This window comes from Cajanus cajan, chromosome 6 (assembly GCF_000230855.2).
Source record: "Cajanus cajan strain Asha chromosome 6, NIPB_CcT2T_4, whole genome shotgun sequence".
Classification (NCBI taxonomy): Eukaryota; Viridiplantae; Streptophyta; class Magnoliopsida; order Fabales; family Fabaceae; genus Cajanus; species Cajanus cajan.
The window spans coordinates 3,964,596-3,981,704 of NC_138522.1; the positions used below are offsets into that span (position 1 = coordinate 3,964,596).

The following is a 17,109-nucleotide window of genomic DNA, read 5'->3' on the forward strand; positions in this document are numbered from 1 at the left end:
CAATAATCTATTATAAAATATTTACCTTCACATAAATAGGAAAAATGATTATTTGAGTTTTGAATAGTTTCTAAAAATATTTTTGAGTTATTTCTTGCAATTAGCCATTACAAATCTAAACTACTTGTTAGGAAAATAACAACACATTACATTGTTAGTTGGTTTAATTTCTCTTCTATGATACAAAATTTACTTATCTTTTGGAATGCATGTGTGAAACATGTGTATCATCAAAAGCTCCTATGCAATCCTTGAACAACAAAGGGTAAGATATAAAAAAAAACAATCATTTATGATTACAATATACCAACATTTTAACACAAAGGATAAAGAACAATAGTAATAAAATTTATATCTTGAATTTAATTGCATTTCTTAAGTAACTTCACCAACAAAACACATGGATAATAAAATCCTTGGAAAAAAAATATAAGCAAAAGAACATACTAATCCTCGGGAGTTCTCTCTTTCTTCTTTTTTTTTTCCCCTTACTTTTGAGAAGCTATCAAGGTAAGGAAAGTTTGTTGTTTGGTTTTTTAAGTTGTAAATTGTTGTTGTTTAGCCCATTGGTGATCTATATGGTAAGATTAAATAGTGATTGTTTAAGTTGAGAAGGTGGGATTTTGAGTGAAGGAAACTTAAGATTCAAAAATGTTAATTGTGTTATATACTCGTTGCATGGTGAAATTGAGGTTTGATGTGAATCCTCTTGATAGTTAGGATTCTGAGTAAGGACCTCTAGGAAATTGTAGTTGACAAATATAAGACATTCAAAATTAAGGTTCAGAGTTGTATGCCAACTTTTGCGCTTAAATGAAATTCATCAAGGTGCAAAATTTTAATCACAAATCAACGCTCATACATGAAGAATTGAACAGAAATATGCGTGAATAAAAAAAACAAAAAATAAAAAGGAAATGGTAGAGGCGTCATACTTCCAAGGATGGAAGATAAGCCCTGAGTTATACACACAAATGAATGAAGGACCTTTAATTAAACTCAATTATTGGTAGGATAAACACCTAGGAGAATGAACTCACAAGTTTTTTTTTTAAAAAAAAATGATATTATGATTGTCTCATGTGTTAGGCGTTGCCTATATAGCCCTTCCACCTTTCAAAATGGTTACAAATGAAACTCCTAATTAAACCAAATAATTATCACTTAAAATAAAAGTTGTAATTGCCCAGGATTTTAAAAAATCAGCCAACTATTTGTACTAAGTTGGCTGCCCCTTTTTTGGAAAAGAAAAGTAACACCTAAAAATGAATTGTAATTGGCATAACAACTTAGCCAATATTTATGTAATCTGACCGCCCACCATTCAGCCAAGTAACACTAAAAAAAATGAGTTCAATTTATTCCAAACTACTTTTCCATTAAGGTCAAGTAACCTCTCTCTAATCATGAGGTAATTGTTCAACTTAAGCACCAATTCTTCAAGGTTTGGTTCTTTTTGAATAAGGGTTGTCAATACTTGTTGCATAGCTTCCTTAGCTCTCCTTGTCCTTGCCCTTGTCATAGGTCCTCCAAGTCCTTAAATTCCTCAAGCTCCTTTGCTCATGGTCATGTCCTCATCAAGGATGGATTTTTGTTTTTTAAGATGTTGAGAATGAGTTTGATGGTTTGATTGTGCTAGAAAAAGTATATGTTGGTTGCATTTGTTAAGAGAAGGTCAACTTCCATGGTGGAATTTCGCATTCTCACCCAACAAGATTTCATGTTTACATAGCGTGCATGCATAATTGATCATCATTCTAAATTCTTGCCCAAGAGTGGGATTGTCATCCAATGAGAAAATGAATCTTGGATGACTTTTTAGAGCTTGCCCAACGAGTCAAAGCACATTTGACAAAAGATCCATAAAGAGTTCTTCTCGCTCAATGAGCTATAGTTGCTTGGTGAGAGAACCCATGTGGGGTTTAACTCACTCAACAAGTTGTGGCTGCCCAACATGATGCTCCTCAGTGGGTTAAGCTCACCCAACGAAGGGACCTAGATCAAACTTTCTTTGATGAGTGAGACTTCATTCACCCAACAAGATTTCTCTATTTTATTGATGTCTTTTGAAGTTGGTTTTTGATGAGATGTTGATACTTTAAGTTGATTATTACATGTTTTAAGTAATACATGTTAATTTTTTTTGTATATTATGATGATGTATGATGTGTATAAAGATATATATGTTGCTTAGGTTGAAAGTTATATGTTGAATGATGATAAGTTATTTTGTATGTTTGTATTGCATATTTTAAGTTGAAAGTTACATAAAAATTAGAGGAGAGAAAAGTTATTTTAGAAATAAAAATATTCCATTATGTAGATATAAGTTGTTGTACTTTATGAGCCTAGTATTGAAACCCTTCAGTATGAAAGTTGCTCTCTAAGTGAGAAGTTGTTTTAAAAGTTGTTTCCTCTAAATTTTTAAATTAAAACAATATGGAGTACATACTAAGCTATACTAGTTATCAATGCTCACCAAGTAAGGTGTAAAATTGAGAGCCAAAATCTCTAATTGAATGTTGGAAGGGTGTTTTTTATTCTTGCCAAAGTAAAATCGTTTCTGTGGTAGGGTTAGTCGAGAGGCACTCCCCATGAGATTAAACCTTTAGTTAAAGGGAGTGTAATATCCAATTTCGTGTGTATTCTGTGATAACTAGTTTGAAAATGCATGGCACCTCATAGGATGTAATGTCGTTCAATAGTGCTAGGTACACATTAATTCCTTGAGATAATATTGATAGTTTGAAAAATCTTATTTTTGCAACACTACAAAACTAGGATAAAAAACAAGCAAGTGAATTCGCAATGATACCATGGAGTAATTGTTCTAGAGGAAATAAAAAAGGTTTAGGGAGGAAAGGATTGAGACAACAATGACACATTGTACACAACAAAAGATAATCTTGTAATATAGTTGCAAGTTAGTCAACAAGTAAAAGGAGACAACCAAATTCCAAAGCTTCTCGTTAAACACAGGATTCCAACAATTTATAGATGGCTCAATTACAACATGGAGGTTGCCTTTTTCCTTGCAAAGCGAGAATTCAACGTCAAGATATGCATTTGTGATCATGAAGGAACAATTTGTAAAGTTAGAACACAAAAATTCTCTCCTCTTTCAAAACCATACGAATGTGAAGCTCTTGCCCTCCAAGAATCTGTCAGTCGAGCATTAAAACTAAATATGGAAGAAATCTTATTCAAAATAGATTGCCAACGTGTAATAAGTTGTTTGAATAAACATTTAAATGATTGCTCTAAGTTTGGTCAATCATTAGTAAATGTAAGCTCCTATTAAATGTTAAAAATCCATGAGATGAATTTTATTCCAAGGCAAGTAAACTTGGTAGCCCATAATTTGGAAAAGGCAACCTAATCTCAAGTTGGTCTTTGTGACTTTAGTCATATTTTTCCTTGTATTATTTATCACATTATCAATGATATGAGTTAATTTTGTTTCTCTTAAAAAAGATTATAAAAAAAAAAAACTCAAACTGAATATAAAAAATAAGATAAAAGGCAAAAATATAATTTAGCCATCTTTAAATTAAATTTTAATAAAATTTTAAAATTGATCAATAATTAATAATAATTAGTATTTTAGCATATGTAATACACATGTAAAATATTTATTATGTATAAGTAAAATTTAAAATAAATTATGAATATAAAAAATACTAGATTTGTATATATAAATTATATTTAAATTTTTGAATAAATAAACATTTTAAAATATATAATTTATATTTTAAATTTATGATAAATAATTTATATCATAACATAATATTATTTTTATTTATTGATATTTTATTTTAAAAATATTAACTTTAATTCATAAATAATCATGACATAGAAAAACTGAATTAGATATATGAAGTTATCCCTCAAAACTCTCTGGAAAAAAAATTATAAAAATGTTATTCGTTTTATACATAATTTAAATTATTTGTTACAAGTGGAAAAGAGGTATTGTCTTAATAAATTTTGTTTAAAAAAAATAAAAAGTTACAACATTTAAATTAAATGGCATAATCTATAATTAGAAAATATTAAAATAATCTTAAACAAAAAATATAAATAAAAGATGGTTACAAAATAAGTAAGTAATTGCTATTGATAGAGTGAACATTTAATTTTTTATATACATATTTTTCTTCTATTTTATCCCTAAGAGATATAATATTAAGAAAATGATTAATATATAGTAAAAGATTATAAATGTAAAAAAAAATATAAAAATAAAAAATCCCTTTATGTAATATAGATAGATATAGAATATAATTCCCATATTCATAGATATTTAATTATATTAAAATAACAATGGTATAATGAATTTTTTTTAGCATATATAAATTTGAGTTTCTACACTTATTCAAAAGGAAAAATAAAATTAATGGAAGATGACAATGAGCGCACTAGTCTAAGGAGAGTGTTTCGCAGCTTTCGCTTCCAACTTAAGAAAGAAAACTCATCCCATTTAGGTGGTGCTGCTGGTGGTCACTTCCCCTCCGGCAGCGGCGGTGGTCCATATAAACAAAAACTCAGCCACACGCGCCACCAGAATCTTCTTGTTAACCTATTGAATAAGCTCAAACCAACGCATTGAACGCCACTTTTTCATATTGCACGCTCACTGTTTGTGAAAATGTTAACAAGCACTACTTTCCTTCTTCTACGTCCGTTCAAGAAAGAGGAACTTGAGAACTCAAATGTTGAGCTTTCCTTAGCATTCTCCACATCATTTTGTTTTAACACGCTAGTCTAACGTTTAAGCTATGCTTGGACGCGATTTCAAGACATGGGGTTCCATCATCTGTAGATTATGTTTAGACGCAAGGCACCATGAAGCCTTGTCCCTTTTCCATCACTGCTTAAAGGGTTGTGAAGCTTTCAAACCCGATCACAGTGTCCTTGCTTCTATTCTAAAGTCTTGTTCTATCCTTTTGGCTCCCAAATTGGGCAGAGCTTTGCACAGTTATGTTGTCAAACAAGGCCATGGTTTTTGCCAGGTTACCAATAAAGGGTTGCTCAACATGTATGCCAAGTGTGGCATGCTTGATGAGTGCCTCAAGCTGTTTGATCAGATTAGTCATCAAGATCCTGTAACTTGGAATATTGTTTTGTCTGGGTTTTCATGGTCCAACAAATGTGATGCTGATGTGATGAGGGTGTTTAGGTTGATGCATTCGAGTGGGGAGGCTATGCCGAGTTCTGTTACCATTGCTATTGTCCTTCCTGTTTGTGCTCGTTTGGGGGACCTGGATGCTGGAAAGTGTGTGCATGGGTATGTTATCAAGTCTGGTTTTGAGCAAGACACCCTTGGTGGAAATGCACTTGTCTCAATGTATGCAAAGTGTGGGCTGGTGTCTCGCGATGCGTGTGCTGTCTTTGATAATATTGTTCACAAAGATGTTGTTTCGTGGAATGCAATGATCGCTGGCCTGGCTGAGAATGGGTTGGTGGAAGATGCATTTTTGTTGTTCAGTTCAATGGTGAAAGGACCTACGCGACCGAATTATGCAACTGTTGCAAATATTCTTCCTGTTTGTGGATCATTTGATAAGAGTGTTGCGTACCGTTGTGGAAGGCAGATCCATTCTTATGTTCTGCAGTGGCCTGAATTGTCAGCTGATGTTTCTGTCTGTAATGCTTTGATTAGTTTCTACTTGAGAGTTGGGGAGATGAGGGAAGCAGAATCTTTGTTTTGGTCAATGGATGCAAGGGATTTGGTCTCTTGGAATGCTGTTATCGCGGGATATACATCAAATGGTGAATGGTTAAAAGCATTGCATCTGTTTGGTAATTTAACATCTCTAGATATGTTATTGCCAGATTCTGTGACTATGATCAGCATACTTCCAGCTTGTGTACAGTTGAAAAACTTGCAGGTGGGGAAACAAATCCATGCATATATTTTCAGACATCCTTTCCTTTTTTTTGATACTGCTGTTGGAAATGCTTTAGTAAGTTTCTATGCAAAATGTGGTTGTTCAGAAGAAGCGTATCGTACATTTTCTATGATATTCAGGAAAGATTTGATTTCATGGAATTCTATTTTTGATGCCTTTGGAGAGAAGAGGCATCATTCAAGATTTTTCAGCTTGTTACATTTGATGCTTAAACTTGGAATTAGACCTGACTCAGTTACAATATTGACCATAATCCGTTTTTGTGTTTCACTTTCGAGAGTAGAAAAGGTTAAAGAAATACATAACTATTCAATTAGAACAGGATCTTTATTAAGTGATACTGCACCAACAGTTGGCAATGCAATACTCGATGCATATTCCAAATGTGGTAACATGGAGTATGCTAACAAAATGTTTCAGAATCTCTCAGAGAAAAGGAATCTAGTCACATGCAATTCACTGATATCTGGTTATGTAGGTTTAGGATCACATCATGATGCAAATATAATATTTAGTGGAATGTCAGAGACAGACCTTACTACATGGAATCTTATGGTTCGAGTATATGCCGAAAATGATTGTTCAGAACAAGCTCTTGGGTTGTTCCACGAGTTACAAGCTCAAGGGATGAAACCTGATGCAGTGACTATCATGAGCCTCCTTCCAGTATGCACACAAATGGCATCATTACACTTGCTGAGCCAGTGTCATGGGTATATTATTCGATCTTGTTTTAAGGATCTTCACCTTGAAGCAGCCCTCTTAGATGCATATGCCAAATGCGGCGTCATAGGCCGCGCATATAAGATATTTCAATCAAGTATGGATAAGGATCTGGTTATGTTTACTGCAATGATTGGTGGGTATGCGATGCATGGCATGAGTGAAGAAGCACTTTGGGTTTTTTCTCATATGCTCAAGTTGGGAATCCAGCCAGATCATATTATCTTTACTTCCGTATTATCTGCTTGCAGTCATGCTGGCCGCATCGATGAAGGACTGAAGGTATTTTATTCAATAGAGAAACTTCATGGTATGAAACCAACTATGGAACAGTATGCTTGTATGGTGGATCTCCTGGCTCGAGGCGGCCGCATTAGTGAAGCATACTCTCTTGTGACCAGTTTGCCAATTGAAGCCAATGCTAATCTTTGGGGTTCATTGCTTGGTGCCTGCAAAATCCACCATGAAGTAGAATTGGGGCGTGTTGTAGCCAACCAACTCTTCAAAATTGAAGCTAACGATATAGGAAACTACATTGTATTGTCAAATTTGTATGCAGCCGATGCTAGATGGGATGGGGTGATGGAAGTCAGAAGAACGATGAGGAACAGAGATTTGAAAAAACCAGCTGGATGCAGCTGGATCGAAGTTGAAAGAACAAATAACATTTTTGTGGCTGGAGACTGTTCCCACCCTCAAAGAAGCATTATTTACAGTACATTGCATACATTGGATCAACAAGTTAAAGAACCCGTGGAGTTTTTAGCGTGATCTTGTATATGTATCATGGTATTGTGAAGACACATCTTATAGATATATTTGTTGACCCAACCCAGCAAGAATTAATTTTCTTTCAATAGGATGAAAAATACTTGTATAAATCACCACTCCATAAATTGAGTAGACTAAACGAATTAGCAATAGATAAATTATTTCATGGAGCAAGGATTTATATGACTACAGAATATAAAGCGATAATGTGTTCATTGCTATTTAGTATGTATACTCAAATTATCACATGGCTGATATTTGCAGTTCAAAAACACTTTATGCCTCATTTAATTGTCTATGACCTGGTTGAGAGAAAGATAAAAGTAAGTGCGTGTTTGGATCCATGTTGGCTCGGCTAAAAGCATGGCTTGAATTGGTCGAATGCTGTTTAATGGACAAGAAGTATGAAGTGCATTAATAAAACTGATCAGTTTGGTATCTTTTTTTACAGTAGGTAATAGTTTGTACATGAATTAGACACTTGAACTTTCCTATATTGTCTTTGTCCCTCGCACAATCAAATTTAATAAAATAAAATATACAATGCTCTTTTTAGCAAAGTTATCAAGTCCTATTTTCCCTTTACAAAAGCTTTTCATTTTATCAAGTCCTATTACAGTTTGATCAAAACCTGATCAAAGAAGTTCGTATCATTGAATTGTAATAAGAAGGAATGAAGAAAAAACTCCCATGAACTTATAATAGACACCGTGAGACTTCTTATCTGATATCAAGACGACATGATCGAAATTATCTGATAAATAAAACCTTAAAATCAACTTTAAGAAAACCGTAATTTAAGAAACTTATATCTAAAATAGGAAAATTTTTATGCCAAAATTTAGTATGTTTAACAAAATTTTTTCATAAGTATTTATAGATATAGGAAAAATAAAATAAGTTTTTCTAAAAACTAAATTTAATTTATAAAATCTATTTTATATTGACTTCTCTAAAAAAAATTATTTATGTATAAATTAATTTTAACTTATAAAAAAATTATTATTATTATTTTTTTATTTTCTTCTACTAGAGGTATTTATAAAAACGTTTTTTTTTCAAACAAACTTTTATATGTTGTAAGAACATATGTTTGAAGTTATTTAAAAGAAATCTACTTATAGATCATTTACAGAATTATTCAATACCTTAGGGAATACTAGGAAGAGGAATTCTATATGTATAAAATACGAAATAGCCTTCAAAGATGCAGATTATTATGCAGTGACAGTAATATCTAGCGCTGAAGCATTGGTTTGGTTAAAATTTATCTCAAAAGACTTATTTATCCGTTTTAAGTTTATACTTTGTAATATTTTTAAAATATTGTACAAAGATGGATAATAATTAATAATAGATCATTCTATTTTAATTTTATGTTTACTTTTTATTAAAAGAACCCTTCTTTATAAAAAAGGATAAAAGAAAAAAATGATAATAAGAAACAAAATTCATTGGAATCAGAATTTCTTTTTGTTTATACACATCAATATTCTTGAATGTTTTGTTCGAGTAAAGAGAGAAGTAAATTATATACATATATATATATATATATATATTTATTTATTTATTTAAGTAAGTCACAATTTTATTAAATTTTTGTAATATATCTTCGTCCATGAAAAGATTTTTTCCCCATGTATCCCACTACCTCTTTTCTCTGTTCTCCCACTTCTCTCTTCTTCCAAACAACCACAAATTTTATTTACTCTTATACTTTTCTCTTCTCAAAATTTACTTAAACAAACATGGGTCAAAGATTGAATGATTTAAAACTCTATTGTTTATTTTTTTGTCGGTGAAAAGGCTCTACTTTTATTTTTTTTAATCGGTAAAAAATATTACAATAAAACTTTAATGTAAGACTATTATATGTTATCTCTATCTCGAATGAAGCTCTACTATGAATATGATAATAAGTCAACAATTAGCATAATCACGATCCTATTCAACATAATCAAACAAAATACATTGAAGTAGATAAACACTTCATCAAGAAATAGGAACATTTAATATCTATTATAACTTAATTAAAGCTTGGTTGAGCTCGATATATCTAAAAAAAATTGTAACATTTTAATTATTCTCCTACAACTAATTGTAATCAATTATTATTGTCTTTCCAACCATTTTCATTATAAACAAATCAATATGCCGAGTATAACAAACACTAAGCACATTAAAAAAACTTACCTTCTAATTTTTTTCACATCTAATAATAGAGCCTTCCTAATCTTGGGCCGCAGCTGCCAACTATCAAGAATTGGCCCACTAATTTTTGCCGGAGTGGAACATGTTCTTTTTTTTTTTTCCTTTTCTTTGAAATTCTTAACTTTTAAGCATTCTTTTAAAATTGATGACAAAACAGATATTAATAAAAACTCTATATTCTAAAAGTAAAGCCCAAAATAGAGTTGAACAAAAAAAAGACGCTACATTACGCCTCCGTTATAAAAATCCAATGGTAGCCATTCATTCACCAGAGACAGAGTACGCCCAAAAGGCACAGTGCCAACTCAAGAAATAGCTGACTAACCATGTAGTTTGGATATTCCCTTGCACCCCAACTTTGTTCAAAAGATTATCAATAGTGCCATGAATAATCAAATATTTATCCGCGGTTGATTCTTAAAAATTTATCAAATATTTACTGTAAAAACCCCTGCTGCTATTAAATTTTTAAACAAGTCACATACAACACCTTTGCAAGTTTTAACCAAAGATTCTATCTCCATGCATTACTAAATGTAAACAAGTACTGAAAAAAAGAAAATGGCATACTCAAGTATTAAAAGTCTCAATTTCTAGAATGCCGATGTGCTATCTCTTATCTGTTAGTATGAGTCTCTCAACACCCTACCATTGGACTTGTTCTACGACGGGGAGTACTTCTCCATGAGGTTGGCTAGTTCCTCGTCAAACTTCTGCTCCAACTGCATCTCTTCCTCCCAATGCCTACGCCTCATTGCAGCAATACTCGCATCATGAGCATAACACAGTTTATCCTTCTCAGCAACAAAGTTTTCCATTTCTTTATCTTGGACTTCAACAAATTTTAAATATTCATCCACCCTACATCCAAAGAAATCAAATAAGAGTTTTTTTTGCACATGTAGATAGTTCTTACACTTTAAAAACACTACCATTTTAGATGTGAATGACAAATACATACTTGAGTCTATATTCCTCAGAATTTACAGGACCAGTAGTACTTGACTGCTTAACCTTCTCACGTTCCTCCTGTTGCTTCCTCTCAAAATCTTCTTCACTTGCATCCCTTGACTCATGAATGATTTTCATCTGGTCCTTGAAGAATTTTTCTTGCATATACATCTTGCATGATTGACAAGATGATACATTAGTGAGAAAATGTAACAATTAAAGGGAAAATCAATTTTGTTTGTTGAAGAGAAAATAAATTAACACTGGTTAGTCAAAATAGTAAAACCAAGAAGGCAAGATTGACCTTGGATGAAAATATTCAATCAATTTATTAATGAATACAAATTGTTCTGGAAAATTGGGCTAATAGTAAGCATCAGACCTCCACAACAAAGCAAAAACAATCAACCTAGATCCAAATCTTTTGCAAGATTTTGTACCTTTCTTTCAAGGCACAATCTTTACAAGTTTTGTACCTTTCTTTTACGGCATTATAACCCATCTTGATAAATATAACCTAATGCAATCTTGCCCAGGACCAGTATTGCTCGTTCATTTGTTTACTTATATTGAAAAGGAAAAAGATACAAGAGTGACAACATAACATTTAGGTGGGCGACAAATGCAAATATGCAACTGTATCTCTTATTCATTGCTAGCTAATTTGACAGATGACACGCCAAACTGAAGTTCAAAGTATACATGAATCACATTTTTTATATGCAAAACATCTCATACGGGGAAGATAAAGGATGTGACAGTAACTTTAGCTTATCCACTCTTGTACTGCAAAAATATAAATTATAGCTAAAACTTTTCAACAATACAATCAAGCTGAAGCATATCCTAACCTCAACTCACTGGCTCCAGAAATAATATCCCATAAGTACATTCCACAAGCAAATATGCAAAGTTACCACTTTTCAATAAAATTAACAACCATAAAGTCATTCTGATGTTAGTATTACCTCTTCTTTCGTTTCTTCATGTTGCATTTTTGTTCTCCTCCTCACAATGCGATTTTCCTCCATTGTCTTTCGCAGCTTCTCAGACATCATACCAATGGATTCTTCAAGAGCTTTTGTATGTTTTGCTCCTTTGACAGCCTTGTTCTTAAAATAGATAAGTTGCTGGTTGTCTTCATTCATTTGCCGAATTTGGTGTACAACCATCTCCTGATATGATCTCAGGTCATATTTGAGCCGAGATTTACCTGCATATGATAAACATCAAAAAATCTGCATAATGCAATTATGGAGAAGAAATGTAACCAGGAAAGAGTAAATGGAACCTTGGGCATGCTTATTGAAAAAGTCTAGATCTTCTTTTGTAGCCATGTATCCATAGAGCTGGCGATTCCCCCCAGGGAGATATAAAATGGGGCGAATGAACCAAGAATCTCTATCAGTTCCTTGCTCTGCAAAATGCTTGTGAAGACGCTCTGCCTCTAGATAGCCACTAGCTGAGGCTTCAAATATCAAAACACTCATCCCACGATGACCCTGTGGGCCATAAGCGTGTCGTGCTTTCACAGCAGCATATGTGCTAAAATAATCAAGAAGTTCTTGGTTACCCATACCTATCCACTAAATACAAAGAACAAATCCAAAGTTTAGCACAAATACCAGTAAGCTTATACAAAAATTGTGAATGTTGTGCCCCATAAATACGAGTAGCCAAAATATTAAATGACATGACTAGTTATTCATCATTTGACACCAATAAAAATATAGAACTGTACCTTGTCATTGTCATCCTGCTCAAGCTTCGTATTCTGAATGATAACCATTGGAGGCCAAACTATTTCGTGATCTTTCTCTTCTTCTTTTAAGCCTTTCCATTTACCAAAAATTTCCCCAGCTGGAATTACTGAAGTACCCCTTCTGTGTAATTCCTCATCCAAAAGGATAGCAAGCTCCCTGTGAATCTTCACCCTCTTTGATCCCTTTGTTTTGGCGTGTGTCATCAAGGGCTGCAGTCCTCTGTACCAATCTATAGCTCCAGGACCACCTTGACAAGCTGGACAATGCCATTGTCGTTCTGGTTCGTTTATCTGTTCAACAGTCAAGTTATCCAAAATCCCAAAGAACTTTTTAAACCATTTGCTTTTCTTACGTGTCTCATGGCTCTTCTGACTAGCATCAGAATCATAGTCATCACTCATTAAATCATCATCACTATCTTCCAAAGCATCAGAATCCTCCTCCTCCCCATCAACATCATCTTCATCATTCTTTTCAAGGTCCTCCAGTGCAATTTCATCAGTTATATTGGACTGCATTGCACCAGGTCTAGATTGCCAGTTCCACCCATGCTCGAGGGGAGGCCGAATTAAAGGATTTGGATTCACACTGTAGCTTTCATATCCACTTGTTGCTACCTGAGGCCTTCCATTTCCTCTGCCAGCTGGTCTCCTAAAGTTAGCATTTTGTGTCTGCCAGGGATTTCCAGTGGATCTTCCAACTCCACCATGACTCCGGTTGCCTGGCTTTGGAGCCATATCTGCATTACTCCATGCCCTAGGATTGGAATTTTGCGATGGCCCTCCCCATGGTTTTCCAGCACTGCTTCCAGCTTTGTTCTTGGGTTTCCTTGCATATACCTCCCATTCACCATCATCTTGTCCAGAGTTTAACTTAGTGTCAGCAATACCCTGAGTCAACTGTTCAAGTTTTGGCTGATATTCTGATATGCTTTTCCCTTTGCACATATCATTGTTAGCTGAAGTTACAGGTCTTCCACCCCCTCTTTTTGAACTCATTTTGTATGTGCACTGTTCTGGATCATTATTTTAGCCAGTTAAGCATAATAGATGAAAAAGGTAAACTGCATAAAGAATCCTAAAACTGAAGGAACTTGCAAAGAAAATATCAGTTAATTCATCAACTACAAGACCTACTCAAACTTAAGAAACGGAAGTCTTACTCTAGCTAACAGTTGCAGACACAAGCAAATCATTGCACTATAAGAAATTCATTCACTCACATATTCCATTCTCAAATAAAGACCAGAACCAACACTTCATTCTGAACTCAGAACATGGAAAGAAGGAGCCACACCATAAATAGAGTATAACTGAAGGAGGTAATCTCAATGTAAAACTACAAAAAGACCACAGCAATACGTGTGAAAGGATGATGCATATACAAGAGAAATGAAGGGGACAGTGCACATGAAGGGAGGAATCTCAGTGTAATAATACCAAAAGACCAACGCAATGTGTGTGAAAAGATAATGCTTGTACATGAATCAAATGCAGGGGCAATGCACATGGAGGCAGGAATCCCAATGTAATAAAACTACAAAAAGACCAACAAAATGTGCAAGAAAGGAGACCAATGCAATGCACATTTTAATATACATACACACACATACATATATATATGTATGTGTGTGTGTGTGTGCACTCAAATAAAAAATTAGCCATAAGCAAAGACATTCATAATAATTGAAAAATCATAATTTTAAGCCAAATGCAGAAGTTAATAACAGCCAAGAAATATAAAAGAAAAAAGGTTCCCTATCTGAACATAGCAGTGAAAGTAAGAGAAAACAAAACAAAAACACACATTTATAACAGACCAAGATATCTCTTTGATGTCAACAGTAAAGACCCCAAAGGATATGATCAGAGAAATATAAAGCCAAAGAAAAAAGAAGTGGAAGGGGGCAACATAAGTTTACCTATGTGAACACAATAGTGAAAGAGAAAACAAAACATAAACATACATATATAACAGAAAAATGATCCCTCTTTGATTTCAACAGTACAGACCACAAAGGAAGTGATCAGAGTAAAATAAAAGCCACAGTGAAAAAAAGGGCAACATGGAGTTACCTATCTGAACACAACAGTGAAAGAAAGATGAAACAAAACATAAACACATTTACATAACAGAACATAGATCCCTCTTTGATGTCAGCAGTAAAGACCTCAAAGTATGTGTGATCAAAGTAGAGATCACAGAACAGTGTGCCAAAGTTAAACAGATTGTGGGTTGGCTGGAAACTAACTGGAGTGCAACAGGTTCGTCAGAAACGCAGCTGAGAGCTCTGGGTCAGATGGTTTCCATTGAATAGAGAACGGACAGAAGACACCAATGAGAGTAGTGAAAATGTTTAGTCTTCAAAAGAACCGAGTAGGGGTTTGTAATCTGATGGAATAAAAAGGGGGGAAATCGCAAGATTGTCCACCTAGCGCCACAATACTTTAACACTGAACTGGGCGGAAAAAAAAAAGGTTTCGCATTTTGATGAAATAATTAGACAAAATCCCAAGATTGTCTACCTTATGGTACCAAACAACATTGTTAGAGGGGAAAAAATACAAGATTGTCCACCAAGCACCACAATACTGCAACACTGAACTGGGCGAGAAAAATAGGTTTTGTATTCTAATGAAATAATAAGGGGACAAAATCCCAATATTGTCCACCTTATGGCACCAAACGTCATCGGAGGGGCCACACAAACAAGATTTTTACTTGGAAAGATTAAACAGAGGGGAAAGGCTGCAATTCTATGTGAAAGCAGCCACAATTTGTGCCGCAATAACTGCAACACTCAAATGCTCCACTACAGGCCACACAGAAACAGCACCAATTGACATTGTTCGATCGGCCAAACAAACAGGGTTTTATTACATGGAAAGAATGTCAGCTAGGATGACCATGACTCTATGCAAAACAAAAGTAACCACAATTTGCATCGCAATGACAGTGACATGAAACTGCTCCACTACAGGCTACATAGAAGCAGGCACCAAACAACAATGTTTGAGAGGCCAAACAAATGAGGTTTAGCAAGTGGAAAGAATAACAGCTAGGATGAAAACAATTCTACACAAAAGTGGCCACAATTTGCACCACAATAACCGTGACAATGTTCTGCTTCACTTCAGGCAACAAAAAAACAGCACCAAACGACAACATATGAAGGGCCAAACAAACAAGGTTTTATACATGGAAAAAAATAACAGCAAGGATGGGCATGATTCTATACAAAAATGGCCCATGAACCACACCACAATAACCGTGACACTAACTGCTCCACCACAGACCATGCAGAAGTGGTAGCATGTGCGCTGGAAAGCATTGTCACTATACTGGTGCTATGGGTGCAATATTGACTATTATGAATCACGTGCAGGGGCAATAGACATGAAGGAAGGAATCTCATTGTACTGCTACAAAAAGAGGTATCGCAATGTAATAATGCTAAAGACCACCACAATGGGCATGAAATGCTTTTACATAAATCAAATGAAGGGGCAGTGCAAATGAAGGCAAGAATCTCAATGTAATACCACATAACATAAAACACCAACACAGTGTACATTTTAGGATAATGCTTTAATATGAATCACAAGCAGGGGAAAGCATTTACTATACAAAACACGCAACAGCCAAAGCTCCAGATAGGTGAAGCTTGCCATCATGTAACATTTCACATCATAACAAAATAAGGCAGGGAAAAAGTAATTCCACAAAACCATAACAAGGTGTAGCCAAGCATGCTTCTTTACCGCAGAAATGCCAACACTTGCAAATGCACTCAGGGAAGATTCACCGCAGAAAATTAAGGTAGTTTGAAACCCCCCAACCCACATAAAAAATTCTAAAACCTAGCTGTATCCTCCTGGAAACCCCAAGTGTTTCTTTTTCTTGGCTTTCTTTTACTCTGCATCATCACATCCAACCAAAACAGAAATGCGGTTAATTTAACCTAAGAAGATGCCAAAATCCTTCCTAAGAAACAAAGCAAAGCAAAGCATGTACGTGGCAAGTGCGATGATGATGATGAACCCACTTATTCTTTATTCCCTTTTTTTCCTTTTAGTTTGAATAAATTTACCATCTTTACAAAAACAGACTCGTCCAAGAGGCAAGAAGCAATGCAGGTATGAAATGGTAACACGTGAGAAAACGACGGCGCCGGAAATAACGAGAGAAAGAAAAGCGGAAATGGGGAAAAGAGAAAGGAAGGAAAAGTGATCATACGAGGATCGGGCGAAGAAAAGGCGGGAGAGTGGTGGCGGTTGAAAGGCACGCGCCAGCACGGAGAGTAGAGAGAGTGTGTAAGTGCAGGAAGGAGAAGAAGACCAAGGTCTGGAGTCTGGACTTATAGGTACACTTTGGTGTGGACTTGAAAATTTAATAGAATGTGATTTATTGGGTACAGTATAAAATAAAAATAGGCATAGGCATAGGATTATAGGATTAAGAAAATAAATAAATATCGCACGTACGGATTAACTTAAGGACGAAGGAGCCATCCAACGGCAACTCAGGAAACAAGAATTGTTGCCTCTGAATCTGATTGGTTGGGTTTATTCTTCTCACTTCTCACTTCTCACTTCTCACTTCTCAGGCGTTTCAAGTCTATTGAACAGAAACATATGTATGGGAATCAACGTCCATCTTTGCTTACCAATCTAGAGCTTATCATAATACTATTTTTTTTATTTTTAAATTTTTATATGTATTATCACTTTATTAATTGATTATACTTTTTTAATTCATTGAAGAATTGATAATGTGAT

General features: G+C 34.4%; 2 protein-coding genes across 5 annotated transcripts; one reads left to right on the forward strand and one right to left on the reverse strand.

Annotated features, from left to right (window-relative positions):
* Positions 1-4,376: 4,376 nt before the first annotated feature.
* On the forward strand, positions 4,377-7,680 carry SLG1 (Tetratricopeptide repeat (TPR)-like superfamily protein). The gene has a single exon (XM_020357241.3). The coding sequence runs from the start codon at positions 4,779-4,781 to the stop codon at positions 7,404-7,406; it is 2,628 nt and encodes an 875-aa protein (XP_020212830.1). The 5' UTR covers positions 4,377-4,778; the 3' UTR covers positions 7,407-7,680.
* A 2,372-nt stretch (positions 7,681-10,052) lies between these two features.
* On the reverse strand, positions 10,053-16,726 carry LOC109796094 (protein SUPPRESSOR OF GENE SILENCING 3). Of its 4 annotated transcripts, none has more exons than XM_020355723.3 (6): positions 16,568-16,726; positions 12,310-13,346; positions 11,860-12,154; positions 11,537-11,781; positions 10,579-10,739; positions 10,053-10,478 (listed from the first exon to the last, which is right to left on the reverse strand). In XM_020355723.3, the coding sequence occupies exons 2-6, from the start codon at positions 13,327-13,329 to the stop codon at positions 10,280-10,282; spliced, it is 1,920 nt and encodes a 639-aa protein (XP_020211312.1). In that variant the 5' UTR covers positions 13,330-13,346; positions 16,568-16,726; the 3' UTR covers positions 10,053-10,279. The 4 variants fall into 4 exon arrangements, with proteins under 4 accessions (XP_020211312.1, XP_020211314.1, XP_020211311.1 ...); XM_020355725.3 differs by having other exon boundaries at positions 12,310-13,341; positions 16,568-16,723; XM_020355722.3 differs by lacking the exon at positions 16,568-16,726 and adding an exon at positions 16,093-16,235 and having other exon boundaries at positions 12,310-13,341.
* Positions 16,727-17,109: the final 383 nt, after the last annotated feature.

Excerpts from the sequence above, each read along its gene's own strand:
- SLG1 (XM_020357241.3), top strand. The coding sequence starts at position 4,779 with ATGCTTGGACGCGATTTCAAGACATGGGGTTCCATCATCTGTAGATTA.
- LOC109796094 (XM_020355722.3), bottom strand. The coding sequence starts at position 16,176 with ATGTGGGTTGGGGGGTTTCAAACTACCTTAATTTTCTGCGGTGAATCT. Across the intron at positions 13,342-16,092 it reads CAAGTGTTGGCATTTCTGCG|TGCACATACAAAATGAGTTC; the intron begins GTAAAGAAGCAT and ends GATCCAGAACAG. Across the intron at positions 10,740-11,536 it reads ATGAAGAAACGAAAGAAGAG|ATGTATATGCAAGAAAAATT; the intron begins GTAATACTAACA and ends CAATCATGCAAG.